This window comes from Vicia villosa, linkage group LG3 (genome assembly GCF_029867415.1).
Source record: "Vicia villosa cultivar HV-30 ecotype Madison, WI linkage group LG3, Vvil1.0, whole genome shotgun sequence".
NCBI classification, from domain to species: domain Eukaryota; kingdom Viridiplantae; phylum Streptophyta; class Magnoliopsida; order Fabales; family Fabaceae; genus Vicia; species Vicia villosa.
This window is the reverse complement of record NC_081182.1, coordinates 53,588,384-53,615,422: the sequence shown is the minus strand read 5'-3', so window position 1 is coordinate 53,615,422 and position 27,039 is coordinate 53,588,384. Positions and strand designations below refer to the sequence as shown.

The 27,039-nt window shown below is 34.0% G+C and overlaps 1 protein-coding gene and 1 non-coding gene across 2 annotated transcripts; both read right to left on the bottom strand.

Moving 5' to 3' along the window:
- Nucleotides 1-874: 874 nt before the first annotated feature.
- LOC131658061 (uncharacterized) lies at nt 875-8,107 on the bottom strand. Its single transcript, XM_058927396.1, has 2 exons — nt 7,272-8,107; nt 875-1,037 (listed from the first exon to the last, which is right to left on the bottom strand). The coding sequence occupies exons 1-2, from the start codon at nt 8,105-8,107 to the stop codon at nt 875-877; spliced, it is 999 nt and encodes a 332-aa protein (XP_058783379.1).
- Nucleotides 8,108-9,899: 1,792 nt separating this feature from the next.
- On the bottom strand, nt 9,900-9,987 carry TRNAM-CAU (transfer RNA methionine (anticodon CAU)). Its single transcript is given in 2 exon segments — nt 9,900-9,935; nt 9,950-9,987. It is a non-coding gene; the product is annotated as a tRNA-Met (tRNA).
- Between the last annotated feature and the right edge of the window lie 17,052 nt (nt 9,988-27,039).

Sequence of the window (27,039 nt, the reverse complement as noted above, 5' to 3'; positions counted from 1 at the left end):
AAAATAAATTGTCTTATTGCTTTTGCTTATGCACACTGTTCCACAATCAGGTTTTTAAAACAATATAAAACTTGTAATATTCGGTAGCCCAAATAACTCAGATAGTTATACGAAAAAATTTTAATTTTTCTTTTTTTTCGGAATACAAAATTGTTTACTTCATTAACAAAATTTTTGTAATTATATCTCAAAAAAAATTTGTGTAATTAATTTTTCTTTTAAATATTTTATTTACAAAATTTTCATAAAGTTTATTATTATTGTTATTGTTATAATAAAATATAAATTATAGTATTTATTGTCTTGCTAAATTTATAATTATGAGTGAACGATGATCCGCTCGCGTAGTAGCTATAAGCAAGGTTGGCCTAAGGGCTAAACCACTGAGGCTAGGGCTTTAGACTTCAAAAGTTTGGGATTAAAAAAAGATCTTAAATTTTTTTATTTAGTTATAAAATAATGTAAATGACACATTAGTTTCATATATAATTGTAGCTGAGTTGGTTACATTTTAAATGCCTCATTTAAAAAAAAAAAAAATAGGCCTCTAAACGGACTTAATAGTCGATTTTATTTTCAGACAAAATTAAGGCCAAAATTACTAAAAACAGGGTGTGAAATTTTTGGATAAAATCAATGGCAAAATTTTTAGACAAAATTAGTAGAAACATGGTGTAAAATTAGTAAAAACAGGGTGTAAAATTTTTGCTCAGACTCCCTAAAATTTCTAGCTCCGCAGTTGATTGTGTATTTCCTCTTTTGAAATTTGTGTCTAATTTAACCTTGGAACATAACCTTTTGGACCATGCATTTTCATTATCTACTTATCTACAAACTTATCATCATAAAAAAATTCAAGGACATTCAAATAAAATTATTCTTCATTGTCTTTATACTTCATCAATTTTATAGCAGATGAATCAAAGATTTTGCGACCCTCAACCTCAAGCATGTCATAAATATCTTGACGCACATTATGGGAGTCAAGGAGATACTGAACCAAAAAGGTGTACAACATATGACGCTTCGGAGTAGACCTGCAAATGTTCATCTAATACAAAATAAATTTTACCTAATTAACTTCTTTGTATTAATGATGACAATTTAGCTAGTGTGTTGATTGTATTGAAGTAATGAAAATTTAAGTTCGTATCCACGTGGATAGAGTCATTTTAACGGGACAAATTACGTGCTATTGAAAAATAAACCTAGGGTTTTCTTGAGAGTTATATTAAAAATTGTTAAAATGTTAGGAAAATATCAAATGGAGAAGAAGATCAACTCTTGTTTGAATCCACTAATTTTACTAGTGATGAATGCACTTATTCATCTAAAGTTGATTTTACAAAATTATGATGAATTAACACCTCTATTATACCCAATTCTTTAGTGTATAACTTACTAATTTAAACTACAACTCCCTAATCCCTTAGGCAAGTTAGATAGCAAAATTAGGCAATTTACCTTCATTAATTCCTTATCCACAACTAATAATCATTTATTCTTAAATCAGTTATATATATGAACAATTACTTTAGATTAGGTTGATAGACTTAGGGTCAATAATCCCTACTAACCTAAGATCAACTTGTTAATTTGTCAACACACAAATAGCATTAAATAAAAGAGCAATTGAATAGAAAATATAGTATCAACTTATGCAAATAACATAAAAAAAGCTATATGGTTCAACATATAAATATAAGTTTCACTTCTTAAGACCTAGTCAAAAGTAAATTATCTACTCGTAGTAATAAAAGTCAATACGATGAATTTGGAAGAATAATACTTGAAACTCAAAGAATAGCTAGGCCTCTAATGGCTAAAAACTCAAATTCCTTAGCTCCTGAATCTTCTTGTTGTCACTTTCTACCTCCAAAATTCTCCACCTTTGGAAAATATGTCTTTTTGCCTTTAAAAGAGCCAAACACGCATCCAAAAATTATCCAATCACGACCACAACCACTTTAATCCCTCCCACGATGCGCTGGAAAAACTTGGACCATGGTCGCGTTACTTTATATCACGACGTTGTGACATTCATTTTCTCCCACGATGGTCACACAAAAGTTCTAGTGACAAAATGATGCTTTCCTTTGCTTTTTCTTTTAAGTTTTACAATTGTTCTTCCTTATTCCCCTTCTCCAATTATTCAATGTTTCTTTTCAAATTAACTCAAATCAACTCAAAGAACTAGAATCAATCGAAAATTCTTCTAAAAATTATATGATGAAATAGTATCATCATAACCCCAAACTTATTGTATTGTTTGTCCTCAAGAAACTCATTCATAACTGCGATATTTTTATGAACTTCATACTTACCAAACCACAGATAGACATTGATGATATCAAAGTTAATCTATTCTTTGCTTAGATTCATCATACTTCAAAGAGTTTTCTCTGATTTTCCATGTACTCGATCTATTCTCAATCCTTGAAGTTAAGTACCTACTACCTTCCCATTTCCACACCATCCTTATATATTCTTTATTTATTTTTACTTATGGATAATAGAATTTTGGCTTTCTTTTTCTCTCTTTTTTACCAAAGCTCTATATTTCTAGCTTCTATTCATTTTTTTATTCTCAAATTCTAGTACCCCAACCCCACACTTAAATTGTTACTTATTTCAAAAACAACCCCAAACTTAGCTTTTTACATGTATAATGAAAAATCATAGAAAAATACAATATACCTAACTCCAAGGAAAAGGTAGGAATATTTCTCTTTCATTTCAAATGGCTTAACTCGTGGCTAAATTAGCAATAGAATGGCTCGGGCTCAAAGAATTTAACAACGAATAAAATTGTTTTGGGGTTCACCTAAGAAAGGTTCTAAGTTAAAACAAACAACTTGCCTAAGTGGGTGGACAAATTAACAAATAACAATTCAGAAGTAAAGAAAATCCTATAAGGTAAACAATCATACAAATATTCATACAAGAAAGATGGTAAATAGTGGAATTATTTGACTCAACCCTTACTTGCCGAGGTATCTGGTGAGTGAGTGCAAGATCGTCCAATATTATTCCTCTTAGTATTTGTCTCTTTTCTTTGTCCACTCTGCTATTTCTTTGTTTTCTTTTCTTGTGTCTTTTTGTCAATGGTAAGGTATCATGCTCCAAACTCGTACATTGAAAGCATTTTCATAAAACTTCAAGACAATTGATGTGTTGGTCTCTTGAATTAAGTTGTTAAGCTTGATCCAACACCTGTCCTCTAACATAGCAAGTAGTTTCTTCCACCCCTCTAAATTGTGAGGATTAAAAGCTCTTTCTTGAACTACCTTGTATTTCTTCATCTTTAGGAACCTTTATGCTTGTGCTTGTGTGACAAATTTTGAGTTGGGTATGTCTTTCCAGCATGAGTTGGCGGAGCATATGAAGTGGATAGAACAAATAAATGATTTTGCTTTGGAGGCACGATGAGGAAAAAAATTCTTATTCTTCATATTTATATATGTATTTGAGGTGCCTATCGCGCTCGCAATCGCTTTCATTGTGCCCGCGATCCCGAACAGCCCTTTCCACAATAGTCACTTTTAGAACATTATGATCGCAATCGCGAATAAATGTATCACACCGTGATGGGACTCGATTATGGCCATAATGGTCAACGTCGTGTCCAAGAATTTTCTAGTAGCTAATTCACTTATTTACTCATAAATTTTCCCTACTTTTCTCTTTTTTCTTAATTATTTTTTTCATTTTTTTCATACATCTTCACCCGTGTACATGCTACAAAAAAACATTAACACTCACAAATAACATGAAATTAAAATATGCATGAAATTTAAAATAATTTTTTATTTTGGGCTGCCTCTCATTAAGCGTTGCTTTATCGTTATTAGCTTGACTACTACTCGCCTAAGGTTCTGCGAGTATCAGAGACACCTTTGCATCTGGTATCTCACCTCTAGATGGTTTTAATCTTTGGCCATTCTCTATAAATGTGTGTTCATCTCTAGGATCATGTATTTATATAGCACCACTAGAAAATAAATTTGTTATAATAAAAGAACCAGGCAACTTAGATTTCAACTTACTAGGAAACAGGCTAAGCCTAGAATTTTAGAGTAGAACCTTCTGTCTCGGTTGAAGTTCTCATTTCACCTGGTTCTTATCATGATACCTTTCTGTTCTCTCTTTATAAATCACAAAATTCTCATTGGCTTTAATTCCTATCTATTCCAACTCATCTCGTTTAAAAAAACCTCTTCTTCCTCACTTCTTTCTCATAAAAAAATCTAAAACTTCACTTCCCAATAAGCCTTGTGTTCTAGCTTGACCGGTAAAACTGACAATATTTCCCATAAAATAGTTGGTACAAAGATAGTCCTAAGTGTCATACCCCAAATTTTGACCCTAAGATTCCTTAATCATTTGCATTCTAATCATTGATCAAGATCACAATTTTGATATTCAACCTTTAGCTTTGTGCTCGTCTTGTCTTTGAGGAATCACCAACCACCCATGAAGTCTTTTTCTCTTAAAGCTTTGTGCATTGTAGGTGATTGAATCAAGTGCATCTACACATCTCCTAAAAGCTAGGGTTTTGAGGATCGATCCTCAATCAATTGATCATTCTTGGAAGCTAAATGGTTTAAACTTCAAGAGAGGTATTCTTATCATCAAATGCCATGTTCTAAGCATCTCTCAAGTTCCTTTGAGCAAATTCATCTCAAGATTATGTGGCTTGGTTCATCAAGAAGCTTCATAGGTTCTTGTGTTTATTTCCATGCCATATTCAATAAGTTTCCTCAAGCCATAACTCTCATAAAAAATTATGTTTCAATAAATCATCATTTCAAAGTCTCATGTCTCTCCTCATGCTTTATCATGCAAGAAAAGTTTAAGAGATTCAAAGTTGATTCAAGAAGTTTGACCTAATTTGACAAGTTCTTGATTCTATGATTACAAGGGCATAACTCCCTCAATTTTCAACATTTTGAATGCTTCATTGTGCAAATTATTCTCCTTGACATCATCAGGAACTTATATTCACAGTCCAAGAGGAAATTTTGTGAAGAAATTCATCAAAAGTGAGAAGACATTATAGGTCTTCCTTTGAAAGTTCAAGGAATTAGGTGTCCACTTCAAAGATTCATAACTTGGTCAATTTTTATCATTTTGAACCCATTCTCTTAGAATAATAATCTTGAATGTGTCTAATTCAATCCATCTTTGAAGATCAAGAACAAATTTTGAGTGGAGGACCATGGAAGAAAGGAAAACATTATAGGTCATCTCATGGACTTAGTGAAATTTCAAGTATGGCATGCCTATCTTCAAAAGTGCATAACTTTCTCATTTTTTATAATTTATGGGCGGTTATTTTCGCCAAATGTTCATTTTGAATAGAAGAACATTTCATATTCAAAGGTCTAAATTAAATTCATGCTCTAAGGCATTCAAAAATTGCAATCCCTTTGTGCACAAAACTTGGGCATGACTTGTTTGATGCAAGGCATAGCCCAAGATTTCAGGTTTTTTCCTCAAAACCTTATGATCATATCTTCCTCCTCAAGTACCCAATTGATCTCATTATTTTTGCATTGTGTTCTTCATGACAAGGAGAGTATTTGGTTCAAAGAAAATCATGAAACACACAAGCCAATTTCTAATGGCCTTGGCATGAACATGGTACCTTAACTCTGAATTTTGGCGCATGATTAGTTTGCATTATCACTCTAATTCAAGTTACAAGCCAATGTAGCACGCGTTTTTCCTCCTAAACATGATTATCAACCTTCCAAAAGTTGTTTACTACATTGAAACACGGGTTTTGGTTGAGTTTTGGTCACATGAAGTCACACTCTTGACATGGCATCGGGCTCACACGAATGTACTCATTCTCGATCCTTCTTGTACGTATGAGCTCACTATTCACTTCCACTATAAATATAGATCATTCCTCATTCATTTTCCTCAAACTTTAATAGTCAATTGACCCCTGCTAAGATTTTAAGCTTGTATTTCGTTTTTGCTATCCCACCCTCCAATCACTCAAATTATCCATTCAGTTAGCTTCCTTGACCTTCATTGAAGCTAACCAGATCATTTGCAGGCCAAATCGTGCTTCCATTGAAGCTCACCAAGTCAAGTTTTAAAGAAGATTTACTCTACTTCGTTTAGGTAGAAATCTCCACCAAATCAACTCAAATTTGTGTCTAATATGATGATCTTGACTCATTGAAACTCACTACATTGTTAATGTTAAGATTTGGCTTTGTTTGATGCATCTGTTTTCAAATCCCTTTTGGAATCTTCTTATGGTTTTTTCCAAAATGAGTGAGCTACACTTTGAATAAATTTTTCGCGAGATGTGGTTAAGATCGCCCAGGAGAGACAAACACAATGATACCTACGTGTCCATCTTCTACCAATGAAAATATGCCATTTGAAATGTTTCTATTGGCTTAACATTTTAATGCTTGATGCGCGTGTTTTGACTTGGATCCATGATGCACCCTCATGTCTGGACCATCTGATTTGTCAGCATGTTTAAATGAGCTAGATCCAACGCTCCTTGTTTTTTCTCTATTTTTTTTCTTTCATTTTTTTCTTTTACTCCATTTAACTTCAAAAATTCATAACTCTTTCATTTTAATTCAAAAAAATATCAAAGTTTTTGCTAAATTTCTCTTTCTGATGAATATTTTTCATATTTTTATTTTTGGTTTTACCATTTTTAGTTATTTTTGCTTTGTTTGCTTGATTTTAATTGGTTTAAAAATAGTTTTAAGTTTCCAAAAATTACCAAACATTTTTCTAAAAAATTTATATAGTTTTTCTGATTTTATTATGGTCTTATTTGAAATTTATTTGGTGTTTAGATACTCATTAAGTATTTCATCAATAATTTCTTATTAATTGATCATTTAAAATCCCTTTTAATTTCTATAATTGTTTTTTTCCTCCATCTCTTTTCTTTTTGATTTGTGGGAGTTAGTCTTGAGGTATCCATTGTATAGAGACTATAATTTTATCATTCTTCTGATGGATCATCAAGATAAAATCCCATAAAGACAAAAAAAATTCATTTGGAAACTTTGGTTTTATTTTGATCCATTCCCCTCCCTCTTCATCTTAACCCCAATCTTGTTTTTTATTGTTTTTTTTTTTTTTTACAAAAGCAAGCTTAACTTCTTTCATTAATCAAATAAGAGGAAATACAAGGAGGAATTTCATCAAGTAACATGCGTCGAGTTCAGGAATTGGCCGCCTTAGCTAAAGTGTGAGCAACCATATTCGCTTGACGCTTTACAAACTTAACCTCAAAGTGGGGAAGATCTAGTAACAATAACTTAATAGAAGAAATAATACAATTAAACTCTGAATGGCCACTAGCGGTTGATCTTAAACCTTGAACAACCATCTGAAAATCACTTTCGAACAATACATGGCCAAAGTGAAGAGTACTAATACCATGAATAGCTTCCTTGAGGGCTAAAGCCTCCGCTTCTATAATAGATAAAGTACCACCATCCCATGCAGTTCCAGCAATAACAAAATCACCATGATCGTCACGAAGGCACCACCCGCAGTTTGTTGTACCTAACTGACGGTTAAAACCTGCATCCACATTACACTTAAAGGAACCACTCGACGGCGGCTGCCACTGTAATAGATTCTCCTCATTACCTTCGGAGTGCCGAATATGTTGAGCAGAAAACCAATCTTGCCACTTGTGCAAGGCTAGCCAACCCAGTTTAGTAGCTTCTTCTTTCTCATTATTCCAGACCCAATCATTTCTATTCTTCCACAAACCCTCTAACATTACCGCTACTCTACCAGCAAGATTACTATCTTCCTTGCAACAAATATAAAAAATAACAGATTTAGCATCTTGGAAAGAGTGGAGACGGTGGAATATAACATCATACAAACTTGCTGCCCGCCAGGAGGAGATTACCTCTAAACATCCAAAAAAGACATGCCAATCATCTTCATACCCGTTATCACAAGACGGACAATTAGGAGCGCATGGAACATGATGTTGACGGAGTCGCACTCTCGTCGGTAGACAATCCTTACAAATCCTCCAAAGGAGATGTTTAACTCTAGCCGGTGCCGAAATCTTCCATAGGCTATTCCAATTACCCATAGCGGTCACCCCGACATATCTTTTCCGCCTTCCTCCAAATACGATACCTCGACCTGACACTATACATACCATGTTGTTCTTCCTTCCAAACTAGTCTATCCTCCATAACATCCTCTACTAAAGGAACTTGAAGGATGTCTTTACATGTATTGCATGTTTTTGGAGAATGATCTTCTATATCATTCCTCTAACTTGTTTTTAAACCCATAAATTTTTATTGACCGGCCTCGTTGTAGGGTGACTTCTATATAAGTTACTTGGCGATTGCTTAACATAGCGCTAAATTTGTCCCGCATCGAAAAATGATCATTCGTAGCCCAAACCTATGTTTGTAAGCCCAAGGATGGTTGATTATTTGACAATTGATTCAAGACCTTTGAATACTTTTTTGTGTAGAGGCTTTGATTCTATGAATCCTCGGATGAGTTTTCATTAACTTTGACCTAAGTTCATTATTCAATCATTATTGATCATTAACTTTGAGAATCAACTTCTAACCATTAACAATTAACTTCTAACTTCTAAATTTTTTTAAATTTTTTATGCTTATTTTATTTTGGTTTATTTTACCCTATGCTTTACTTTATTATCCCTCGTTCATCATTATGTTTATGTTTATGCTTATTCCCTTTTTCTTTTGTCCATTTAGACTTTTATTTTGCTCTTAAAACATTCATAATCAACTTGAACCATAGAAAAACTTAATGTGGACTTGGACTTTGGTTACTTTACCCTAGACTTGGAGAATGAACTATTGGACTAAGACCTTGATACCTTGGTTGTATTATGTTGATATTCTAGAAGTCCTTGGAGTTTACTCCAAGGCATTGGTTTGTTTTATTTGTGTGCGGGTTATTTGAGTTCCTTTTGTGTAAAGTCCTTGAGATGTATTTCAAGACATTGTGATTGAGAAATTCTTCTATATACAACTGTTACTCTGCCCAGTTTTTGTCTCAAGTTCTTATAGTGCATTTCCAAAACTTTGTGCAAGTTATACATATGGAGATGTTATGTTCATCTGGAGCTTATTTTCATTTGGTACTTGGTATTGTACTTGATTGGTTGTGTTAATCCAAAAGATGAGAAATCTACATTGACTTCTATATGTCAAGTGTTGGCTTCTTATTGGTTAAATTGTTTTTGTCCTTAGCTTTTACTTTATGCTTTGTGATAGTCCCTTCATCTCCTCCCATCTTTTTAAATTTTCAAAATCTTCAAGATTAAATTAGACACAAATTTCAAAAGAGGAAATACACGACCCCTTATAGCTACTACCCCTTATAGCTACTACGCGAGCGGATCATCGTTCACTCATAATTATAAATTTAGCAGACAATAAATACTATAATTTATATTTTATTATAACAATAACAATAATAATAAACTTTATGAAAATTTTGTTAATAAAATATTTAAAATAAAAAATAATTACACAAATTTTTTTTGAGATATAATTACAAAAAATTTGTTAATGAAGTAAACAATTTTGTATTCCGAAAAAAAGAAAAATTAAATTTTTTTTCGTATAACTATCTGAGTTATTTGGGCTACCGAATATTACAAGTTTTATATTGTTTTAAAAACCTGATTGTGGAACAGTGTGCATAAGCAAAAGCAATAAGACAATTTATTTTGGAAGTAAATAATTGCTTGTAAACAGTATAGTATGTAATTAAGCATTTTGGAAGTAAATAATTGCTTGTAAACAGTATATATAGTATGCGTAAAAGAACTTGAATCCCATTTGTTATGTCTGGTGGGTTGTACATAAAAAATGTAGAAAAAAGAATGTTGGGGTGAGAGAGGCTCGAACTCTCGACCTCAGGATTACTCTCAGAAAGCTATGAGACCTACGCGCTAGCCAACTGCGCCACCACCCCTTGATGCTCATTGGTCAATTCATACGTACCTATCTTTTGATTAACATATCTTTTTTGGTCCTTTTAGTATGAATAAATGCATGGTAATTTTTTTGTTCACTTATTATTATATTACTGTATTTGAGGAGAAATAAGCTTTTATATATATATTTTTTCTTTCTAATTTATTAGACAAAATTAGCAAGAGAATGATCAACCCTATTGCCATTGAAATAAGCATTTTTATATACTGCATGCTGTATAGATTAACTATCACACAAATGAAGCAATTGATGTTAGGCCTAGGCTACTTCATCATAAAATAGCATTATGTATGTTACTTGTCATCAATAAGTCACATTTTAAAATCAAACACATAAAGTGAATTTTATTATTTTAAATTTAAGCTTTAAATATACAAAACTCTTATTATGGAGTTTTGTTTTTAATTCATGTAAAAAAAAAATTTTAAGTTCCTTTATCTTATCTCTATTCCGTCAATAACTTTCGAATGTCATATATTTTTAAAGATTCTCTCATTTTTGCAGAGAGGCCGTTTTTTTTTTTTTTAGTTTTTTTTCATCTTTTATTTATTGTCATTAAATATATTAAAATTTTATTTTTTATTTTTAATAATTAAAATTTTATTTTATTTCATGGGTTACTATTAACACAATATTTATTTTATTTTAATTAACCATTATCTTAATTTAAAAAATAAAATATTTATTTTTAACTATTAATTTTTTTCTTTCCGCATCTCATGATTTATTTTTTCTTTTTTGTATGATTATTTAATACAATTAAATTTAAATGATTATTGCTCATTTTATAATTTAGTAAATCATTTCAAATTTTGCAAGTGTATCTTAATAAATTTTATATTATATCAAATGATTTCTTAATCTCACTGATTCTTATCGACACAATGTCTATTTTATTTAAATCAATAATTTACTTTGATTTGAAAGACAACATCCTTATTTCGAAATATCAATTTTTTTCTTTCTTCTTCTTACGAGTCATTTTTTTTTCTTTTTGAAATGATTATTTAATACAATTGAATTTATATAATTATTTTTCATTTTACAATTAAATAACTCATTTCAAAATTACATCTGTATATAAATATATTTTATATTGTATCAAATAAACTTTCTATTTAATGGGTCAATATTAGCAAAATACATATTTTATTTTAATAAACAATAACTTTAATTTAAATGATAAAATCCTTATTTTTAAATATTAAATATTCTTTTTTCTTTCATCACACGAGTCCTTTTTCTCTCTTGTATTTTAATACAATTGAGTTTATATAATTATTATTCATTTTGAAATTAATAGTTGGTTTCAAATTTATATACGTGTCTAAATTCAATTTATATCGTATTAAATAAATTTAACCGTGCAGCCGCGCAAATATCTGACTAGTTAACCTATATAGTTAAAAAAAATAAAATTTGAAGCAAAATTGATTTTTTTTCGTCTAGATATTTGTCTTGTAATTTTACATATATATTTTATATTTATCCTACATATTTATAAATTTAATAATTATAAATTTGACCCGTCTTTTAATTTTTTTAAATATTAAATCGATGATAAATTTTCCCACTTTTTTATGCATCTCATGTTTTTATACACATTTAAAATAAAAATATATACTTTTTATCAAGAAAAAATTTCCCATACTTTTATATTAATTCTTGACAAATATTTGTCTCACTATTTTTTATATATCAACATTAGTAATATATATTTATTCACTATTTTATTACATATTGATAATTCATAAAGTTTTTTCTCCTACGTGTCAATGGCAAGACAAACATTTATCATATATTTTTATATAATCAATGATATATATTTTTCTCAAATTTCATTTTAATGAATCAAATACAATTGAGTGATGCAATAACTTGTATAAATTGATGTTTATGTAGGTATTTAAATTTAAAATAATATAAAAAAGTTGATTGGTGAATTTATTGGCATCTATTTTTGTTAAACTTGTAGTAAAATTAATATAATGTATTTGGATCTACCAACATGTTGAATTTTTAAGGGTTACGAGAATATCCAGACTTAAGATGCAAGTCTTTTGACAATAGTAATAATAATTCTGAAATATAGAAAAAGAGAGACGGATGACGAGCACTCAATAATTTGTGATTCTTCCTCAATCTAAAATCTTTATGCCTTATGCAAAAGATGGTTGATCAAGATCTCCCCCCGAATCAAGCTAGACATCTATTTAAAGTACACATTATAGTCCAACGACTTTCAAGTGAAAACTTAGGTTTCAAGGATCACATGTGGTTTAACCTTTCAAACTCTCAACTGATGGTAATCAACATGGAGATATCTCAAGCCTCATCAAGAAGACCCAAGGTTCTTGTGTGAGGCTAAAGTAAAAGATAATAATATCAAGACTTAAAGCTTCAAAGTTGTGAAAGAGAGGAAGTGTGAAAGCTCGCTTGGCCGTGTCCTTCTGAGTGACCATTTCCTTGTAAAAGACACAAGGGTATTTTTGGAAATATTATGGCTTACAGTGATTTAATATATTTTCTGTCAAATTGTTAACTGAGAGGCATCGAGGATATGAACACAGAGGATCTAGACATAGATGATGGACACTAATGTGAAGTTGTTGCCTCCTTCTTCGACCATTGCGAGACCTTCGACTGCCACAAACTATTCCTAACGAATCTAAAAATGTTCGCCGTGTTGTTTGGATATGAGAAGAAAAGGACCGATTTTGTTTTTTTTTTTGTATTTCTCCAAAATTTCTTGTTTGGATTTGAAACTTTTTAGTTTTTTTTATTCTTCATTAAAGAAAACACGTGAAAAGAGAAGAAAGTAGAAGATGGTGGGTGAGGAAAAGGAAGGAGATCGCCGGCTAGGGTTTTTTGCGAGGGAAAAATGATATTGTGTTTTCTTCTTCTTTGTTGATTAATTTTTAATTTTTAATTTCTTTTAAATTATCTAGTTAATTTAATTTTTGGGAGGAAATCATGGAATCAATTTTTAAATGTCTTTTAAATAGTTTTAATCTTTTAAATTAAAAAATCCATGTAAGTAATGGTGTATTTTTGGAACAGAATCATTTAAAGAAAGGTAACGGTGTATACGTTAGGTAACATAAAGGAATGATTTATAGCTAAAAAATGTAAAAGACCAACCTGTTACAATAAAATATCCTAAAGGACCCTTGTGTAATTTTGTCTAACTTATTAATATTAGTTGTAGTCGGTTTTACAGAAAATTAAGGTAACATATCTGTAGTAAAATCTAAAAAATAAAGGTGCATTTTTGGTTCCATATAAAACATTCAATATCAGGAGATGGGAATCGAACCTCAAACCTTGAGCATATATTTATGTCGGTTTTACTTAAATCCGAGGTAATAGATTTATTATTATTATTCAAACAAAACAAGACGCTCAAGTCACATGTACCCACAATTTTTTATTATACATGGTGAAAGCTTCATCATAAAAAGTGTTGTTTGTTGTAGTGAATGGATAAATGCTGCAACAAATTAACAACATGAGGAAAATCAAAGTTTGGACAATGGCTGCAAAACACTCGGACATAGTAGGGTGATACCTATAGAAAGTATCATGGGGGTTCCAAAGAGTATGGCTCTAGTACACGACGTAATGACTTTGGTAGTGCATTTGGAAATGAGTCTACAATCATTGCTATGCTTAAGAACATGCAGGTTAAACAGGATAAGCGTTACGAGGAGAAGTTGCGTTGGCAATCTGATTTTGAGGCAACTCAAGTGGAACGTTTTAGACTTGTTCAAGAGCACTTATTTACACAAGATACGAAATTTGATGCCTTTGCCTCCTATGCTAATGTGAAATTTTCATCAATACATAATGAGATGGCCTCTAATCAAGCGGCCACAACCTCTCAGATGAATACCATGCTTCCTTTTCAAGAGGAGAATCACCATTACTACTCACTATTCTACTAGGAGATGTGTGATTTCTTGTATAATCAATATGGAAATTATGGAAATGATTGGCATCATGAATTTGGTGTTGTTGTATCTCATGCATTTAGGTTTTGTATTCATAGTTTGTTTTCATGTTTAAGTATTGATAATTGTGTCACTTCTTTGAAGTGAACTTATACTTTATGTTTTGTTTCTATGTCTTATGCCTTATGTATTGGGATAATCTGTTGCAACAATGTTTTATTAGTTGTTTGAATCGCCTTATTGTTTATGTTTATTAGTTCTATTTTGCGTCATTTCACATATGAGTTATGTGAGTGCATGTTATTTCTTCCTTTGTAAACGCCTCTATGTGGTATATTGGTTAATGTGTGACATAAGATACTTCTCGTAGCTTACTTTGTCTCTTTTTGATGTTGTAAAAGGGGGAGAAACATATGCAAGATGAAGTTATGGATACATATACTGGGGGAGCCTTCATGAAGACACGAAACTCGTCGTCGCGGGTTTTGCCATCATAAAAAGGGGAAGTATGTGAGTGCACTTCCCAAAATTAGATGTTTTGCATGATGTCAAAACTAGGATACTTGGATCTTTGGTGTTCCTGTACATTGGACGACATCATCTGAGTCATAATGTGCATCTTAGCATTAGGAAGCATAACAACATCTTTGAATGCATTTAGAAAAGGTTTTGTACATTTAGAAAAGATTTCATGTAGTAAAAATATGTTTTTATGTGGAAAACAAGTTTATGTGTTGACACATACATGCTATGAGTCAACACATGTGGATCAATATTAATGCATGTAGCCTCTGTTTGGATGTGTCGACACACGGGTACCCTCAAGTTGACACATAGAATAATTTTTTTCTATGAGTCGACACAAACAACTTTCGTGTCGACATATGCTACTCATTTTTAAATCATGTAGCTTTTTTATCTCTTGTGTCGACACATGACTTGATATAAGTCTACACATGCATCAACATGATTCGACACTTGACTCGTATGTGTCGACACATGCTTTTACAAACTTGAAATTTTGCATAATTTTTCTAAACCTCTTGTTTCCTTTTGCATCCAACTTGCATACATATAAATACCTCATACATGCATCATTCCAAAGTCAATGAAACTATAAACACATACAAATATTACTCTTCATCTTCAACCTCACATATATGCATACACACAAACAAACAACACAAACATTTTTTGTTTGGGTGCCATCTTGATTAGGTTAATAACACCCAGTTTAGGTTGGTGTACTGGTAATTGAGTTGAGAATATTTGGGGGTTTCATTGGAAAAACTGTGAGGGTTTATCCTCCAATAACATGGTGTTAGTTTGTGGGGTTTTGATAAGATTTTTGCAATTCGGATTCGATCTAGTGAAATATTTGAAGAACGGGAGATTCTTGCAAAGGACTAGCGTGAGACGGTGAATCAATTTGAAATCTTCGGTGACAAAAATTCACAATTTGGATTTGACCGAGTGAAAGATTTGAAAAACTATAGTTTCTTGTAAAAAGGTGGCGCGAGACGGTGAATCATATTGGTATTGTTGGGTGACTTGATCAAACTCAGATCAAGGGAAGAGAAGTGTTAGGATCAACATCAAACATAGGGTTTGTAGGGTTGGATTCCTATATTTCTCTTGCAATCAAATTTTGCAAAGATTGATTATCTCAATTCCCATGGAATGGGGAGCAGATGTAGCTATAATGAGGACGATTAGAGAACTTCCTAAACAAATCCTCGCGTCCTCTCTCTCTCTCTCTCTCTATATATATATATATATATATATATATATATATCTTTACTTCTCTATTTTAGGTTTAACTGCAAATTGTTTAATCAATTGAATGCGCATTGATACGTATAGAAAAATCATTTGTATCAAACTTGAAATTGCTTTGTTGATTAGATTACTACTAATAGAATTGTAATTGAGATTTCATATCAATGAATTCATAAAGCTAAATCTGAAATATCAAAGGGCACATCAAGTGTTTGATAAATTTGCATATTTGTGATTTGTGTATTAATTGATTTCATTAGAAATAGGTTATCGTTGTGACCATAGTAAAATGATTGATTGAGAAAATATTGTATTGTGTTATTATCACTTTCTTCGCATACCATTTGTTTTCTTACGCATATCCAATTTTCCAATAGTCGGACCGGGTTAGACGACTTTGTTTGATCTAGGATTTCAATTTCGCTTGCCATAATTTTTGCATGTTTCTAAATCAGTTTTAAAAGTACATTTTTAACTTGGGTATCCATTTACTGTTAGTGCGTGGGACACTTTCAGTGAGGAGAGAATAGAGAGAGAATAAGGAAATAAGGATTATATTATTGAATTGAATTGTACAAATAATGACACAGACTATGACTATTTATATATAACCCTGATTAGGTTTGGGCTTACACAACTTGGATTATATTTGATATTATTAGATTAGATTAGATTTTATATTATTTTAATAATATCAATACCAATAATATCTCAACAAATCCCAATAATATCTCAACATACCCTCTATAATCCAAGTTGTCAAACAAATATAAAAATATTCAATTTGAACTATTCCTAATTTCTTTCTCAAATTTAGGAATCTGTTGATCTTCAATCCTTTGGTGAAAATGCCGGCCAACTGTGCTTCACTCAAGCAATGCCTAACTTCAAGTTCACCTCAATTTACCTTTTCCCTTAGGAAGTGAAATCTAGCTTCGATATGCTTACTCCTTCCATGCAGAACTGGATTCTTCGCCAGATTTATGGCTGACTCGTTGTCAATTTGCAACACAAGAGGTTTCTTCACTTCCACCTCCATTTCTTCAAGTATTGATCTAATCCAAATTGCTTGACATGCATCATAGGATACTGCTATATATTCAGTTTCACACGATGATAATGCCACCACATGTTATTTCTTCGAACACCATGAAATTGGGGCACCAAATACTTGAAAGCAATATCCAATTGTGCTTCTTCGATCTTCCTTATCTCCACACCAATCAGCATATGAAAAACAAGTTATTACTTCTTCTGTGTCTTTAGATTTCATCGAAATAGAACTCTATACTCTATCGATCCTTTCAAGAATCTGAGAATTCTTCTTGCAGTCTTCATATGTGACACTCTTGGTTACCTCATGTATCTGCTCACTGATCCGACAACGAAACATATATCAGGTCGACTGTTGCACACATATCTCAGAGATCCAATAATTTTCTTGAACAAAGTTATATCTGTTTGACGCTGGCCTAAGGATCTAGAGGGGGGTGAATAGATCTCACAGAGTTTTTCGGAATTATTTCGAACTAAGGCGAAAGCGGTTCTGAATCGACTTGCGTCTATTCCGGACCGTTATTGCAAGGGTCGTATATGTGACAAAACCACAAGATAATTGAGATTAACGATGAAATGATATGTTATCAAATCAATATGTTTCACTATAGAAAATCGATTAACTTCTGATTTGATAAACTTTGATTTGCAATGCAGTAATAATGAAAGAAGCAAAAACACAAACACTTGGTGATAATGATCAAATTGATGGTGATTCAATGTGTGATGAATTGTGATGTTTATACAAGTTCTTAATTCACAATTTTAACACTCGAATCGTTAATCAATTTGCAATTATAACCAAATATGAACAGAACGTAAATGAAAAGATAAAAGTGACAGGAACACCATATTTGTTTAGGTAGTTCGTCGATCGTCCTCGCTACGACTACGTCTGCCCCCAATTCCAAACTGAAATTGGGAAATCTTCCATTAATGTTGAAAGCAGTTTATACAAAGAAGATAACAAAGCGATAAACAATAAACCAAATTTGTTGATCCTTTGAATCTTCTTCCCCCTTAATCTTGAGCCAGATCAAGGTCTTCCAAGAGCTTCACTTTGATCCCTTTCTGCAGTGTCTTGAATTGCTTGAACACTTGTTCTTCAATCTTCACACTCAGCTGGATCCTTAATGAAGCCTCTTGATAAAACCCCCAAAATTCACCAATCTTGGAGGACAAAACCCTCAGATTTTATTCACCAAAAACCCCACAAATCTTCACCCACTAGGAATCTTCAATTCCGTTCCATGGTCGTTATCAATCTTGAACGCAAACCCTCAACGCAAAAATGATTGTGTGTAGTTGTGTTGGAGTTGTGTCGATGATCGAAGATGAGAAGCCTTTGATTATCTTTCAGTTGTTGGTGTTAAGAAACTGCAATAATGAACCTTGGACAATATATATGAGAGCTAATCAGTTGGAGCAGAGAAAACCAGAAATTTTGGCATTTTTGATCAGATAGGTCGACCTCTTGTAATGCTTAGGTCGACCTAACAGAGCTGCATTTGCTTTGAACAACATTTGTTCCCAGTTAGGTCGACCTGTTAAGGAAGTAGGTCGACCAGAATCCTCTTCCGATACGTTTTGGGGACTTTTCTTCAGTTTAGGTCGACCTAGTTGTTGTGTAGGTCGACCTATCAGAAGGATGTGTAAATTTCTCCACTTTAGGTCGACCTGGGTTGGGAGTAGGTCGACCTGACTGCTGTTTTTCTGATTTCTTCTTGTTTTACTTGTATTGAGTCGACCTATATGTATAGTGGGTCGACCTGCTCTGTCTTGAGTGACCAATGCTTGCTTTTCTTTGAGTTCTTCTGCTTGTGCCTTGTTGCTTGTTTGCTTGTGGAGTTTGCCATGGATCAAAAACACCTTTGTGAGTGTGATCTTGTATTCACATACTCCCCTGATCAGTGCATTTTGATGCACATTCCTTTATGTTTGTACTTAGGCATTTCTATGGTTTAGTTTGTTTATTTTTCTATTTTATTATGTTTTTATATTTTAATTTATTTTTATTGTTATTTGATTTTCGTATTTATTTTTCAGCTTTAGCAGTCTGCACGGAAACGGTCATAACTGGAGTTCCAGGAGTCCGATTGAGGCGTTCTAATAATCGACGGAAAGCTAAGATAAAGAGCTACAATTATTATGTTGGAGTCGAAGTCAGAATCGGACTGTAGAAGAGCCAGAAAATTCGTTGAAGTTGCAGCACTAGTTATAGTTAAGTTTCGGGTCAATTAGTTTTGGGCCTGGGTCGTCTGTTTGACCAAGCTGGATTGTAAAACGGGTTGTGCTATTGTCTCTTAGGTTAGCAGCCGCGGTACAGTAGCAACCATCTTCCATTCACGAAATTTTCCAAGCTTTTGACGATCGTGTAATGGAGAACTAATCCTAAGGGCTAATCTGCCGAATTCGAATTCCACAAAACTTTGAGGTTATTATTACTTTCAATTTAATTCAGTTCCTTTCCAATTTGTTATATGATTTCATTTGCTTAATTCGTTCTTATAGAATATATTGGATTTAATTCGATTGATGCATGTTCCTTACTTTAATCGCGTTTAAACTTAGCTTATTCGTTAATTCGTGTATCGATAACCGTTTGCTTAATTCGGTGAACCGTTTGCTTAATTCGGTGATTAGGAACATAACTCGTGTAGTATTGTCGACGCTTGTTTCATCAATATTGCAATCGAATAGGAATTGGTACCGCTTAGGGAATTGAAATTGTAATAATCAATGATAAGTTGGAAGTAGAACCGGTAGATTAACCTGTTATAATCACTTATTTCAAAACAGCTTATTTTCAGAATCACTTTTGATAATCATTTTTTTTCGACCAAACCAACCCCCCTAAATCGATTTACCTTTGGTTAATAATCAACGAGAATCCTTGTGATACGATACGCGAGTCACTTGTCGCTTTCTACGGTTTTATTCAAAACTACTCGTTTTTGATCCGCGCGCGACAGCGGATCAAATTGGCGCCGTTGCCGGGGATTCTTGTCGTTATTAATTGATTTTAGAGTCTTAGGTTTAGTGTTTGTGCGTTTAGGCCGTAGATTCCTCGCAGTTTCGGCCATAACGACTTTTTGAGTCGAAAAATCGGTTTTTTTGGAAAATTGAGTCTGATCGATAATCTGTTTTTGCCTACTGGGAGCACAAAAATCATGGGATCAGTACTCCCTTACTCTAGAAGAGTAAGGGAATTCGACCTCAAATCTCCAAATTCATCATTTTTCTATTTTTAATTAATTATTTACTGTTTTTGCTGTTTCGAAAAAATTCAAAAAAAATTTCCATAATTCTTATTTCGTCTAATTAGATGAAATTTTATGTTTTTATAATTTTATGAATTTATTTTAATCATTTTTCTTCTTTCTATTTGTTTCTGCCTGTTTGGGACATTGTTGGTATTTATGTGTTTGTTGATAACATGGATGAACAAAGAACTTTAAGGCAGTTGGCTGCCCCTGATGCGAACTATAATGGTTTATGCATTGAGTATCCTGATGGTTATGTACCTTTTGAATTGAAATATGGTTCAATACATTTGTTGCATAGGTTTAGTGGTTTTGCAGGTGAGGATCCGCATAAGCATTTGAGTGAATTCCAGGTTGTCTGCTCTGCACCTTCTGAACCTTCACTAGAGGATATTGTCAAACAAATGGCTGCAAATAATCTTCAGTATCAACAACAAATAGATTATACTCTTCAGAATTTGCAAACACAGATTGGACAGCTTGCCACTTTATTGAATGCCATGCAGCAAGCTCAAGGATCAAACCAACAACCCTTGGAAGAGCATTCTGTTTTTCAAATAGAGTTTCTTTCTGAAACTGTTGATGATACTTGTACTGATTTGCTTGCATCTGATTTTCCATCATTGTCTGATTTTGATGATGTTTACTCATGTTCTGATTGTACTGACACTAACGTTTGTGTTGTATGTGCTGAGATTGATGCTGCCTTGCAGGGTAACATATTTACTACAGGTGAAGTTGTTATCGATGAAGCTGTTCATGCAACTGATACTCTTGACATCCCGGCAACCCCAAACACTCCTTCCATTGAGCAGCCACCTTCCCCCGAGCTGAAGCAACTTCCTGAAAATTTGAAATACGCTTATTTAGAGATGAAGGAAAAGCTACCAGTTATAATTTCTTCTAACCTTGATTTTGATCACAAAAATAAGCTTTTGCAGGTTTTGAAGAAGCATAAGAAGGCGATTGGGTGGACATTGGCCGACATTCCTGATATTAGCCCGTCCATGATTTTGCGTAGTATCTCAATTGAAGTGGAAGGTGAAACAAAAGTAGTGAGGCATCCCATCAATCTTTTGATCTCTGAGGTTGTGGAAAAGAAGATCCCATGCCCATTCGACACTTTCACTTATCGAAGATTCTTCTTTGATCCTGGAATAAACGGCAAAGACACTAATATAAATTCCAAGTTCAGTGGACATTACCCAAAGCTACTCCATGAGAGCCCCACTTTGGAAGAAGAGAATGTAGAAGATCTCTCTTTGGGAAAGGCTGCTTATGTGATCACCTATCCTCCTTGACTACTCGGGTGTGTTCTTTCCTTTCTCTCCCTCTTACTTTAATAATTATGTCCTTTCATTGAGGACAATGCTTGTTTTAGTGTGGGGGAGGGAATTCTTTTTTTTATTTTCTTTTGTTTTCTTGTTTTATTTTCAGTTTAAAATAATAAAAATAAATATGCATCGTTTTGAAAGTTTTAGGCTATAGACTGATTTGAGTCGAGTTTGCGGAGACTTGGAAAAATTCATAAGATCGGTATCGTTCTAACACCGTGAGTCTCCTGCATATGGAAATTGATTTAAATTTGTTATTATGTTTTAGCCTTAATTCTCATTCTCTGACAGCTCTTGAGTAGTTTATTTCAGCAGTCGGCACCATCTCTCACACACTTTACGCAGGGAAGCCGATGAATATAAGTGAATGTTCCGAAAAAAAAAAAGATAATACACCTTCTAAGTTTGGTGACCCTCACCCGGTCACTTAACCCAACGGTTGTGTAATCTTCAAAAAAAAGATTTCAAAACTCTTTGTTAGTTGGTTTAGCGGTTTCTGGTGCTGAACTTGGTAGGGAGGATTACGGTCCGATCCCCCGTAACTACATCTGAGTAAGCAAAAGGGTTATGCCACGTAAGTACCGGAACCCCATGCAAAAAAGGGATCAGAGTCACTAACCGGTAGCCTTGCTATAAGTGTGTGGAGATAACGGGCTTAATGTGATTGCGCCTGAATGAAAAAGAGCAAAAAGGATGAGTAAGTTAGGCTATGGTATAATAATATGATTTGAATTGGTTTGTGTATTGAGGAGGCTTATGTCTGCATATATGTGGTTAGTGTTCTTACGATGCCCTTAGTGTGCAAGATTAGTACATGGCGATGCGAACTTACCCGAAGAAGATTTGTAGCCTAGGATGAGTAACTATTGATGTATTTATGCTTTCGTTGTTTTGTTTTTCATTTTGCTCGGAGTGCAAAAGTTCAAGTGTGGGGGAATTTGATCAGTGCATTTTGATGCACACTCCTTTATGTTTGTACTTAGGCATTTCTATGGTTTAGTTTGTTTATTTTTCTATTTTATTATGTTTTTATATTTTAATTTATTTTTATTGTTATTTGATTTTCGTATTTATTTTTCAGCTTTAGCAGTCTGCACGGAAACGGTCATAACTGGAGTTCCAGGAGTCCGATTGAGGCGTTCTAATAATCGACGGAAAGCTAAGATAAAGAGCTACAATTATTATGTTGGAGTCGAAGTCAGAATCGGACTGTAGAAGAGCCAGAAAATTCGTTGAAGTTGCAGCACTAGTTATAGTTAAGTTTCGGGTCAATTAGTTTTGGGCCTGGGTCGTCTGTTTGACCCAGCTGGATTGTAAAACGGGTTGTGCTATTGTCTCTTAGGTTAGCAGCCGCGGTACAGTAGCAACCATCTTCCATTCACGAAATTTTCCAAGCTTTTGACGATCGTGTAATGGAGAACTAATCCTAAGGGCTAATCTGCCGAATTCGAATTCCACAAAACTTTGAGGTTATTATTACTTTCAATTTAATTCAGTTCCTTTCCAATTTGTTATATGATTTCATTTGCTTAATTCGTTCTTATAGAATATATTGGATTTAATTCGATTGATGCATGTTCCTTACTTTAATCGCGTTTAAACTTAGCTTATTCGTTAATTCGTGTATCGATAATCGTTTGCTTAATTCGGTGAACCGTTTGCTTAATTCGGTGATTAGGAACATAACTCGTGTAGTATTGTCGACGCTTGTTTCATCAATATTGCAATCGAATAGGAATTGGTACCGCTTAGGGAATTGAAATTGTAATAATCAATGATAAGTTGGAAGTAGAACCGGTAGATTAACCTGTTATAATCACTTATTTCAAAACAGCTTATTTTCAGAATCACTTTTGATAATCATTTTTTTCCGACCAAACCAACCCCCCTAAATCGATTTACCTTTGGTTAATAATCAACGAGAATCCTTGTGATACGATACGCGAGTCACTTGTCGCTTTCTACGGTTTTATTCAAAACTACTCGTTTTTGATCCGCGCGCGACAGCGGATCATCCCCCTTTTTGATGATGGCAAACCGGTTGCAAAAGCTTCGTCAACAAGTAGTGATAGCTCCCCCGGACTTGTATGTGTAAGCTGAAGCTTCTTCAAACTGAGCTCAAGCTCCCCCGTACTCTCAGCACCTATCTCCCCCTTTGACAACATCAAAAGAAATACAACAACGGGACAGTAGAAGCGAGTAGCGAGATAAAATAGATATAACGCTAGCATGGCATAGTATAATAGATAAAGATAGGTAGAAATAGCATAAGAACCAAACATATTTAAAGGTACACTTTAACATACATAATAATCCAAGAGATTTAAAAAAAAAAGTACGACAACATATAACAATTTGAACATAATGATAATGAAGTGAAATGCAATGACATGATGGTATGATAGAGAATGCATCCTAACGCCTGCCCCTTCTTCCCCTTCCTCTTTGAATTGTATGAGGACGATCTTCTTCAACTTGTTCCAACAGATCAAGCACAGAAAGATTGAGGGTATTGAAGCTTTGGCTTAGATTGGCATGACGGTTCAATGTCGTTTCCTCATATTGATTCTGTCTTAAAGTGGAGTTGGATACAAATGTCTCAAAGTCAGCTTTGTGGTCCTGAACCAAGCCATATAACGATTGATATTGTCGTTGTTGTTCGTCATAGCGGTCTTGTTGAAGCTGTTGCATTTGTTGGAATTGGAGCTGCTGTGTGTCGAAGTGCTGTTGTTGTAGGAGTTGCATATTCTCTAACATGGATATGATGTTGGTTTGATCTGGAGGAGGCGGAGCTGTATATCCCCAAGGGATATCCTCTTGTTGAGAAGGAACATATCTCCAATTTGCATCTGTATCTTGTGGAACATCTTCCATAGGGTGATCATCATCATTTGCATTGTCTTGATCAAATCCTTCTTCTTCATTTCCTGCAATGTGTCCAAACTCCGTGGGATCATCATAATTGTAAATAACCTTCCCGGTTCCCTTTTGAATGAGATAGTAGGTTTTCCTAACTGGATTCCAATGGTATCCCATAAGGGTCAAGGTTGTTTGTGAGAATTCTTGAGATTGTTGCATGCGGATGTAGTGCAAGTGATCAAGCCTCATGCCGAAATGGTTGACAATTGTTTGAATTATTGATCCATAACACAGGGGGTAGTTTTCTGTTGGACCTCATGAAACTTAGCAGCTAGAAAGTAAGGCCAATGTACACGCGTTCTGTTTTGCAGCAGATACATGAGCACAACTTCATTTCGTTCAATTCTTGAGTACCCTCCTGCTCTTGGTCGAATGATTCTTGAGATGACCCAATTTAGGAGCCTAGGATCCCGCTTCAGGTGACCGGCTGTTATTGTTTCATTTGGTTTGTCAAAGACGGAAGGGTCTTTGAGGATAGATTTCAAGTAGGCCACATGGTCATAGTTTCCCGGTACATCCCCGTCTTCCATACAGAATTCATCGCCTACAATTTTGAGACCAAAGATGCTTATCCAAGCCCGTTTGTCAACACCATGCGACCTAGAGCCCATTTTGAATCGGAAATTACAACCATCCCCTTTTTTAAATCCTGCATAGAAAGCCCTGACAGTATTTTCACAGTACGGAGTATCACATTGCACTAAGGGATGTGTGGTGGTCGTTTTCTTTACCTCCCCGTTTCACTTGGGAGGACGGCACGCTAAACCCTTCACGCGAAATTTGGAAGGAGAATGCGCCCGTGGTGGGATGAATTTTATTTCAGTTCTTCCTACGATATCACACGAACTTTCTTATTTGTCCTACGAGTAGGAAAGGGAAAAAAAGATCTCAACTAAACCCTAGGAGTTTGCTAAGTGTGGGGATTTACACCTAGACTAGAAATTCTGGAGTCCGGGAGGTCGGTTATACATAGGGAAGTGTTTAAACACCCTACATATCTGTAGTACTCTACAGGAACCTTCTCTGTGTCATTGTGTTTGTGTTTATTGCTAATGATTGGGAAAGTTTCTCCTTTGTATTAGGAGAGAGAATTGAATTGATTTTAAAAGACAGACAGACAGACAAACTGACTATTTTTGGTATTTTATTAGCTCGCTGAGATTCCTTGTGAACCTCATGCCTACATATCCCTAGTGGAAGTCAGAGCTTAATGTAGTTCGGGGAACTAACTAGGGAAATTAATTATTTTTGGTGCCTTGCTTGAAGCTCAAGGTTGAAGCTTGGAATTAAATCTCTGTTTACAGTAAAGGGACATGAAATTATCTCTACAGAGAGGTATTTGTACTATTCTACCACAAACATTTAAAGGAGTGACAGAATAACTGAATTCATTTCATTCAAGAGGGGGACCTTACTTGTGTATGTGCAAGTATACCAGTCAAATGCCTCTTAAATGAAAGAAAGATGCTCATCCAAATTAGGGAAAGTTACCACATGTCTGGGTTTTACTGCCAGCTCATGCCTTTCAAAATCCTAAATGGGAGACTTGATTAAAATTGAAATGAAATGTTTGTTTGTTTGAATGTGGTAGAGTAGTAAAAATATCTCTCTATGGAGATAAGCTATGTCTATCTACTGTATAAAAGATTTGACTTTTAGCTGGCTTGTATGAGGCCCAAGCTTGAGGCTTTTTGATTGATTAATTAATATTATTGACTCTGGGAGATGACTCCACTGGGAATTAATTACAGGGTATTTTTGTGTTCTGTACAAAGCCCAGAATTGAGGCTGACTCTACTTAGGGAGACTCTATTTGTGTGCCTTGTACAAAGCCCAAGGTTGTGGCTAACTGTTGAGGATAATTGAATGACTCTATTTTATGTGCCTTGTACAAAGCCCAAGGTTGTGGCTAACTCTAGCTAGGGGAAAACATTATTTTCTGCCTTGTACAAAGCCCAAGGTTGTGGCGGACTCTTAAATGAATTAAGTATGGATGACTATATGGGGAAAGATCCTAAGTGTTAGGAATCTTTGACACATGAAAGATATGGTTTTTCTGCCTTGTACAAAGCCCAAGGTTGTGGCTACTGAGTGATGAAGGACTCACTGGGGAGACTCTATTATCTGCCTTGTACAATGCCCAAGGTTGAGGCTGACTCTTGACAGGGGAGTTTTATTGTTTGGGTGCCTTGTATGAAGCCCAAGGTTGAGGCTAACTGTTTTTGTTGGTTTTTGACTCTACTGAGGAGGTTTTATTTATTAAAAGACTGTTTTTCTTTGGAAGCTAACCCTTTCCAGGGATTTTGACTCAGCTGGTGAATTTGTCTGTTAAAAGACTGACTTTATCATGTTTTTTGGAGGCTGACCCTTTCCAGGGGTTCTGACTCTTTTGGGGAAATTATCTCCTAAGAGAATGAAATTATTTATTAATTAATTTTGGAGGCTAACCCTTTCCAGGGGTTTTTATTGAAATGAAGGAATGTGTGGAAGCTAACCCTTTCCAGGGATTTTGACATTTTAGACAGATGTTGGAGGCTAACCCTTTCCAGGGGTTTTTATTAATATGAATGGCAGAAAGATTATCTAATGGAGACTTCTTGTTTAAAGCCCAAGATGAAGGCTGACTCAATGCTGAGGATGACCAAACATGGATCCTAGACTCTGCTAAGGAAGATTGATGAAGATAAGGGTGACAGAGACTGTCCATGTCTCTCATTCCAAAAATGTA